The sequence below is a fragment of the Loa loa genome, assembly GCF_000183805.2.
Source record: "Loa loa unplaced genomic scaffold supercont3.233, whole genome shotgun sequence".
NCBI lineage: Eukaryota > Metazoa > Nematoda > Chromadorea > Rhabditida > Onchocercidae > Loa > Loa loa.
This window is the reverse complement of record NW_018108413.1, coordinates 19,861-28,410: the sequence shown is the minus strand read 5'-3', so window position 1 is coordinate 28,410 and position 8,550 is coordinate 19,861. Positions and strand designations below refer to the sequence as shown.

General features: G+C 33.5%; 3 protein-coding genes across 3 annotated transcripts in view; 1 reads left to right on the top strand and 2 right to left on the bottom strand.

The window, feature by feature from the left end:
- Positions 1-1,114: 1,114 nt before the first annotated feature.
- On the top strand, positions 1,115-3,387 carry LOAG_10450 (hypothetical protein). Its single transcript, XM_003145974.2, has 7 exons — positions 1,115-1,219; positions 1,400-1,575; positions 1,777-1,929; positions 2,068-2,214; positions 2,506-2,603; positions 2,680-2,850; positions 2,968-3,387. The coding sequence occupies exons 1-7, from the start codon at positions 1,127-1,129 to the stop codon at positions 3,183-3,185; spliced, it is 1,056 nt and encodes a 351-aa protein (XP_003146022.2). The 5' UTR covers positions 1,115-1,126; the 3' UTR covers positions 3,186-3,387.
- Positions 3,388-4,587: 1,200 nt separating this feature from the next.
- On the bottom strand, positions 4,588-5,140 carry LOAG_10449 (hypothetical protein; the record flags this gene model as incomplete). Its single annotated transcript, XM_003145973.1, has 3 exons — positions 4,588-4,641; positions 4,756-4,839; positions 5,102-5,140. 3 exons carry the CDS (start codon positions 5,138-5,140, stop codon positions 4,588-4,590), a joined length of 177 nt encoding a protein of 58 aa, XP_003146021.1.
- Positions 5,141-5,420: 280 nt separating this feature from the next.
- The window catches only part of LOAG_18230 (importin-beta domain-containing protein), a gene marked incomplete at both ends in the record, with an annotated part of 9,030 nt that continues 5,900 nt past the window's right edge, over positions 5,421-8,550 (bottom strand). Inside the window, 7 exons of the mRNA XM_020450893.1 lie at positions 5,421-5,575; positions 6,312-6,458; positions 6,614-6,854; positions 7,043-7,159; positions 7,323-7,505; positions 7,589-7,693; positions 8,100-8,318. Of these exons, the coding sequence (XP_020305373.1) occupies positions 5,421-5,575; positions 6,312-6,458; positions 6,614-6,854; positions 7,043-7,159; positions 7,323-7,505; positions 7,589-7,693; positions 8,100-8,318 (1,167 nt within the window). The remainder of the gene's footprint in view (positions 5,576-6,311; positions 6,459-6,613; positions 6,855-7,042; positions 7,160-7,322; positions 7,506-7,588; positions 7,694-8,099; positions 8,319-8,550) is intronic.

Genomic DNA, 8,550 nt, shown 5'->3' with positions numbered 1-8,550 from the left:
ACGAACATTTACGAAGGAGCTTTAAAGTATATAATGAAGCTTTCTTTTCTGGTTAGAAAATGAGAAATTTTCATTTATCTGTCTGGTTGCTATTATTCCGGATTTGATTTTCATTTATCTATCTGGTTGCTATTATTCCGGATTTGTTATTAGTTAACAATTTGTTATGCTGAAATTGAAAATAATTTGCCGGCTCTCAAAAAAAAGGCAATTCTGTCACATTTCAGGATGTTTAGAATTTTCTGGCATACACGAGATTTCACAACTTTTCGTTCCATTACAGGATTCTGTCCGTTGGGGAAAACTTCGCATATTTTCTTCAATTTCCTCATGTGCATACTTCTCAACCGGAAAAGAATTCGGCATATGCATGGTCATTGAGGCCGGTTCGCTTAACACTTTGGTATTTCTGAAAGTTTGCTAAACTTTTATTGCATGATTAATTTGATTTATATCTGTCTACTTTTTTCGAGAAGTTGCTATCGATCTGGATAATATTTTTTATCAATTATACTTTTTCCGGAAGACGCATAAGAGCATGTGTTGTCGTAGAAAGGAAACCTCTCTATACTTCTCCTTAATATATTCTATTTCGATTTTTTCCTTTAGCCTTCCTTTTTAGCACTCTCAATAACCAATACTGCCGCAAAAACTATTTCTCTTATTTGCTATTTTATTAAACGTGGTACTTTAGACTTAATTGCTTTATAGTTTACTCAATAAAAACTGTTTTCTTCTTCGATATCATGTACTATTTTTTTTCAGTGATTTATTTCATCTTCTTGTTTTGGTAAATATGGCTTATGAAGTTTGGAAAAATCTAGGCATGAATATGAAAAGATGTGACTGTAGATATGGCTAAGAATGATATCGTGGTGAAAAGTTTGAGAAATGTGATAGCAGAAATCTTTGGGGATTCGGTAACAAAATTTGGGAAATTAGTACCAAATAGTTTTAGGAATTGCCTATAGATTTATGAATTGATAGTTCTAGTTATTGTTCTTACCTCGGCAGTTGGATGCGGAAGAGGCAGTGTCATTCTATAATCATCTTGTGACTATATTATGCGGTAAGTCCTATCTTGCTTATCTAATCTCTTCAAAACTTCAATTTTGTTTAAGGTGATATGAGCAAAAAGATATTTGAATTGAAAGATCTGCAACATATTCATGCATTTCAAGATATACCACAGAAAAAGAAGCGTTACAATTTTCCAGCAGTAAGTATTTTAATATTGCGTGTTCAAATAAATTCACCTAGCATTGGAGATAAATTGAAAGGTCTACACATGGAACTAAACTCGCGTGGGATCAAGTTCATGAATGAATAGGTTATTTTATATCACACTGTTTTCATTTACCTTAAAGTTTTCGTGCTTGTAAAAATTTTCAAATTTTAGGCTACCTCATCCAGTTCATCCAACACTTCATCCCAATCTAATTCTTTAGTGGATCCCATCTGGGAAATAATCGATCCAACTCCAGATTTGCACGCACTTTTTCAGCAGTATGATGACACTTTCTTCAATGGAAGACTGGTTGCATGTGAAGTGAAATGGAGTTCTCGAATGACCGCGTAAGCTTTACTTGAAGACGCTGGTTTGAAGTTAAGCTTGGAGGTTTATTCTTCCATAGCTCTAGAGGCTTCATTCTTCTGCCATGGGAGAAAGTCTCATTTTCTCATTGCACAGCGTGTTTCTTCTGGCAGTCTGTGTTGGAATTCTCTGTGAGCTCAAATGTTTGATATTTTTTGGAGTCAAAAAAAACCTACTTACAGGTGTGCGGGTTTATGTAGTTTTGAAAGAAAAGGTGGGTTTTGTTCCATTCGGCTCAGTAAGCCCCTGCTACAATATCGACCTCGAAAAGATCTGGTGGAAACATTGTTGCACGAGATGATCCATGCTTTTTTATTTCTGTCCGACGGCGTCATGTAAATTTTCGATTAAAACTGAATAGTTGTCAAATTAAAATGTGACATAATATTGTGATTTTGAAATTCTTTCATACACTGTTATAATTCGTTGCATTATTTTACCACCGGTTTTATTATATGTGTATATTTTTTCAGGGATCGTGATGGACATGGACCAATGTTTCAGTTCCATATGCACCGTATTAACATGACTGCAGGAACAAATATTACTATTTATCACAATTTTCATAATGAAGTACAATATCACCAAAAGCACTGGTGGAGATGCACTGGACTTTGCCGGTAAGTTAAATGCCGTTCAAGAGTTTCGACACTCATGAGTTTGATCTTAAGAATATAATTCAATTTGTCTGACTATATTTCACTGAGTGAAAATGTTAAATGTTGGGGCATAAATCATCCGTCTATTAAATCATACTCGAACTTGAAACACAGTAGTAGGATTAATAATAGTAATCGATATTTCTGTAGATTTTATGTATCAGTGTAAATAGAACTAAAGGACCAGAATTTCTTGAAATTTCATAAAATTCTTTATATTGATGAAAACGATATATACATGCATTCTTCTAGGATGCGTCCTCCGTTTTATGGTTGGGTGAAGCGATCAATGAACCGTGCTCCAGGCGCGAATGATTTTTGGTGGAAGGAACATCAGATGACTTGCGGAGGTATCGCTGAAGTGGTTATCATATAATAAGTTTGTCGTATTTGGAGGATTTAATTAGTGCCAATGATTATTTGTAGGTAAATTTATCAAAGTCAAAGAACCGGAAGCTTATGGTACGAAAAAGAAAGTGTCCGAAGTATCTAATGGGAAATCTCAATCTCAGACATGGCAAACACCTTTGAATCAATATTTTACTGGAAAAGGCCATGTTTTGGGTCACCTCTCATCATCTTCGGAGGATATCTTAGGTACAATCTTAATGTGCACAGAATCAGAAAGAACGTTGGTAGTAATGGGATGAAAAAATGCAACCTGCTGAAATTTGTTGTACTGAAGATGACTTAGGGTACAAAAAATATTTTTAGCAGTTAAAGAGAAAACAACAACTGTTGCGACGTCAAGAAATGACTTTGGATTGTCAGTGAAAGAGAAAATCCCGAAAAGTAGACCAGCTGTTAATGACAGCATCGGACCAGTCAACAATGAAATAATCATTTGTGTGCCGTGCCCAGTGTGTAATGTTTGTGTTCCGGAAAACATCATCAACTCTCATCTGGATTCATGCCTCACGCAAAACTCGTGATATCTTTGCCTGTAATTCCGGTTATTCATTCCTTCCACTCTGATAACTCTTTCAACGATGTAACGGAATGTTGACCGGTGCGAACTCGTGAAGATTCATTTCCTGCCGCGATCTGGTCCATTGAAATGTTAGCATTCGGTCTTGTAAGCAAGCAGTATGCTTAGTCTCATTGAATAAGGACTCCCCTCCTGGTCCTGGAAATAACTTCATGTAATGCTATCCATTATCTTGCTATAAATATGTTTCTCATCTCGATGCTTTCCAAATAGATTATTGTCATGTTTTAGGATTTCTTTTGCATTAATCGTATTTGTTACATCTGACTTTATGGTACTGTATGTATTATGCTTCCAGTATGTTCTGATTCTCAGAATTGTCCGCGTGAGATCAGGTAATTTCATGATCTTTCAAGAATTATCACCTAAGGTGCCACTTATTCACGAAATTTAGAAAATCTGGAATAAGTCAATTCCCCTTGTAAAATTAGCGTGTTTTGATTGCTCTTTTCTAGAAATTCACGAAATCCAGAAGTTCACGGATACAAAAATTTCTCGAAAATGCTGGAAGGACTGCATCATCACCATCATCTGGGTTTAAAAACAATCAATATTTTAACATATCGCAAGATTTCGAACAATTAAATTGGGTGAGATGAAGTAAACGCAGTGATATATCCTTCAGCATATCCTTTCAGATAAATTCTGAATGAGTGAAATTTAAATCGACAAACTGCACTAAGAGAAAACATTATAGAGATGACGGTGGGAATAATCGAACAAAACGCAAAGATTAATTAATGCAACAACATAAATCAAAACGATCGAAGACGAATTTTGATGACAGTTTATGAAGAGGGAAAGAATATGCATGTATTATAGATTTGTGTAGGAGATCTGTTTGATACGACACTACTCCATTCGTCATTAACACCATCATCATTTGTACAAAATGAATTTTGGCTTTCAAGAAAAATAAAGATAACTGAAAAAACATTTCGTTCAGCAGATAACTGTTGTTTGGCGAATCAATAAATTGGTCGCCAAGTAGATGAGATATCGATGTCGGACTTGTGTAAGCTAATACGTAATAAAAAAGCTAGATACAATTCCACACAAATATTTAAATAGTTTTGGAAAATCTTGTCAAACAAACTGGATTTTATAAGCGGTTAAATCCAAAAAAAAAAACAGCGAATAAACATACAGTAGACTCCGTACAACTATTTGTAAAAAAGGTGGGAGGAACAATGCAAATTGTTACACTAAAGAAAGTCTATAATGCATAATTTGGGGAGAAATTGAAGTTTTTCGTGAAGTAATCAAAAAATTCCAGGAACATATATACCAACCGACGGAAGGAGTAACAATGCTGCTTTCCCTTTTCTGTTTATTTCATTTTTTTTTTATTTCATAGAATCATCATCAGCAATTTCGTGCGGATTCAGCATACCAGGAACCTGAAACATAAGGAAAATTTTTGAACTGAGAAGACAGTCAACGAAGGATTACTTATGCATTTTAACCATTATATCCATTTTAAACTTCGAAATTCATAATTAGGCTTTTGTTACCTCTTTCTTCGCATTCTGGACGTTCTGAATCTCTTGTTCACGCTCTTCAATGAATAGATCAGATGTATCTTCACCAACTCTCTCCTGCAAAAGAAAGGAACAAATGATAAGTCCGAGATGGAAATGACTGCGACGACCAGCCTTCCGAATATAAAAGACATTCATCCACCCCAAAACAATATCACAAAGCTCCGTAGTATTGTTTTATAACATTCCAGGAAAGCAACAGTACTTTAATAATTTATTCTCCAATTCAAACCTTTTGACTCCGTGCGTAAGAAAACTCAAGCAAATGTTAATTTAGATCATGAGCAATAATATTATAATGATAAGACGAAAAGTTCACCTTGATTTGGACCAAGAAATCACGCAAATGATTCTTCATTTTAACTGAATCGATATTAAATGAAAAAAAAGCCTTTCACTGTGACACGGATTTGATCTCTAAAAAGAAAAAAAAAAAATTGATCTGATATAATAAGTAGGAACTACAGTCTATGAATTTTTTGCCTTTTCTACCATTTAATATTCAACTCTTTTGATTCAAGTTTATCACTGCATATTAAGAAATTTTCCATCATTAAAAAATTTAAGAGTGAGGCAAAAGAATTCAACACACTATTCGATATGTCACGCTAACGATAGAACAAGGACAGAATGTAAACTTACGGCGTCAGATTGTCGAATGCTTGAGCAAAAGTTTCGCTTATATGCATGTAAATATAATCGATGTTTGACTGAGGTGGATTCAGTTGCTCAGTAATAGATACTTCGGCCGCATAGAACAATGTACACAAAATGTCCGCATAGCACGATAAGCCTACAAAAAAATTGTGAATTAATCGGATTTCTTGCTACTTCATTATATTAATATTACTATTGATATCGTATCAATACTAATATTATTGTTAATATTACTATATTATGCTATTGATATTATTATTGCTATCGTTTATTGTTAGCACTAGTACTTATTTTGCTATATTTATTGTGCCTACTATTTTCAATCATTGTTATGCCAAATCTCTTAAGGCTCAAAAAAGCAATAACAATTAATAATAATTAATAATAATTAATAATAATAATAATAATAACAATAATAATAATAATAGTAATAATAACAATAATAATAATAATAATAATAATAATAATAATAATAATAATAATAATAATAATAATAATAATAATAAGTAATAATAATATAATAATAATAATAATAATTAATAATAATAATAATAATAACAATAATAATAATAATAATAATAATAATAAATAATAATAAATGCATGCAATGGTAATAATAACAATGAATATAAGAACTACTGTTCCGTTGTTCTTATAACTTTAGTATAATGAAATTAGTTTGTGACTATGTAAGAACAGCAGTAGCAATAATAAAGGATTATATAGATAAAGAGAAGATGACATGTTCCATCACCCAAAATCAAAATAACTTTCAAAAACATTCTCAAAAAAATAATGAAAATTGTAAATACGCATATTTACGAAATCTTAAGTAAAAAAACAGTTGACTGAAACTACCCTTACTTACTTACCGAGAATTTTGATCTGGTTACTATCGGTAACAACAGTTAGCACATGGACGAGTATTTCCATGAAAAAGTGTTTGTAGAAAGTTTGTGCCCGCTCTTTATTTCTGTGCACGCCGAACTGTGTAAGCATGTCTTTCAAAATATCCAAACCTATAAAAATGTTTCCTTCTATTTATTTGAAAGTAGGTGCTCTGGTTGAGTGTGTGCTGGTGCTCTAGTTTACTTATTGCAAATTTGAAAGGAAAACTTCGATTATTTTACAAATCATCAAAGAATGAATTCATTTCATAAGACAAAAAAGACACCGATCTCTGCAACATTTCTCATAGTATGCTTAAAAGCCCAAACAACCGCGTCCACAATCAAGCGAAAATGTTCTGGGGGAAGTGATATCAGCACATCGAAGCATTCGTGATTTAAAGCTTGGAGAAGACTGAAAAAATTCAGGCGATGTTCCGGATATTCTTCCATATCGCGATTGATCATCTCCAGAGTACAAGTAAAGACAGCATCTAGTATACGCATAACTTCTTGATTAGCTGCCGACTGCAACAAAAGAAATTCAAATTTACTACAATATAAACAACGTCACATCAACTGGTATAGAAAATCCATCATTTAAAATATCTACCTTTTCACCTGCAGTCTGTATAACAGGTTCAAAGAATAAAAATGTCATAGACCTCCAGTAATCAAGAATTCAATGATCAAAAACTTAATCACAATTAACGTACTTGCAGTTGTGAAACGATAATAGACAATAATGAAAGGACTTTTGGTTCACGAGCTGCTGAACAATTACGTTGATAATCAAAAGAGAACCGCATCAAACAACGGAGGAACGAAATTTTCTAATATAATCTGAAATTATTTAAGCTTCTATCAAAATCTAGTACACATATAGAGAACCTTTCATTCCAGAAAACCACAAGTAGTATTCAATCGTAAAACTTTAGTCCTTCCTTAATCCTAGCGTAACGTTTTCATTCTGCTTTTCTCAGTAAGAAATCTTACATTTGCATCCAATGTTTTACTGATCCATGTTGAAATAAGTGTTAGTATTTCACGTTTAACAGCTCTCATCTGTTTCAGTAGAGGCTGCTTGAGAATCTCTTCACCTGATTGTGCTACCAAACCACTGATATTTTCCGAAGTAACTTTGTAAACATTTAACATATCCAGATAAATTTTCGAAAGCTGAAAACTTGGAATATTATAAGAGATGATTTGCTTGGGACAATCTTTCCAAATTTCCATGGAAAAGTTAAAATTGAACGGACCTGACAAATGAAAGGCTCTCCAATCGAACGACAAGCAGCAACGTTTGTTTTCAAGATATTAACAATATTCTTGACAACTTCCTGTTCTTTCATTACATTAATATCCTGAAATCCATGACCTTTTATCTACTTTCTCCTACAATTTCCCAGGCATAAAAATCACTTTAATGTGACTATTACTAAAAATTGCCTCACCTGAATCATTCCAAATGCACATTAAACAAAGTGCAGTAAAGAAGATCCCTTTCATTACCAATCCCCTACAGAAAGATTAAATTGTCGGAATGTCCTGGAATCAAGCATAGCAAGCAAGATAGATTTTCGATATTTCAACTCCTGTTTTCCAAACACTATGAAAGACAGCATGCACTATGTCCCTCTCAATTAAGTATCTTTTCTCCAGCACGCAACCTTTCTACTGCGAGCAACTTTTTATCCATTGAGCTCAATATCACTACGAAACACTAAAAACAAAAAGAACTCAAAATCCAAGAAAAAAAAAACTCTCAACCTGACTGGCATGCGAAATAATTTCTTCCCAAATCGAATTTGGTAGCTGCATCAAGCGTTCAATAAGACTTTCACGAATTGCCGGATCAGTTTGTGCCGATATGAGACAACCAACAGCTTCGTAAAACACGTGAACTTGTTGTGGAGATAAGTCACAAATTATTGAATTCAGTCCGCTCAAAATCTCATCAATAAATGGACCTGTTTCACCCGCTTGGGTCTGAAATTTCATTATGAGACGATTTTCTAACTGTGCGCAACATGTCCCCAAATTAAGAAGCAACAATGATCGTTGTGAATATTTGCACCTACTAAGCACCTAGAAAGGATTTCCTAATAGCATTTACACAAACAACATCATTAATTAATTTATGCTTTACCAACCTATGTGCGCATCCCAAAAAATTCCAACATGGAAGGGTGAGTATTTCAGTGCCAGAACTATTATCACC

Excerpts from the sequence above, each read along its gene's own strand:
- LOAG_10450 (XM_003145974.2), top strand. The coding sequence starts at position 1,127 with ATGAGCAAAAAGATATTTGAATTGAAAGATCTGCAACATATTCATGCA. Across the intron at positions 1,576-1,776 it reads TGGAGTTCTCGAATGACCGC|GTGTGCGGGTTTATGTAGTT; the intron begins GTAAGCTTTACT and ends ACCTACTTACAG. Across the intron at positions 2,851-2,967 it reads ATCTTCGGAGGATATCTTAG|CAGTTAAAGAGAAAACAACA; the intron begins GTACAATCTTAA and ends AAATATTTTTAG.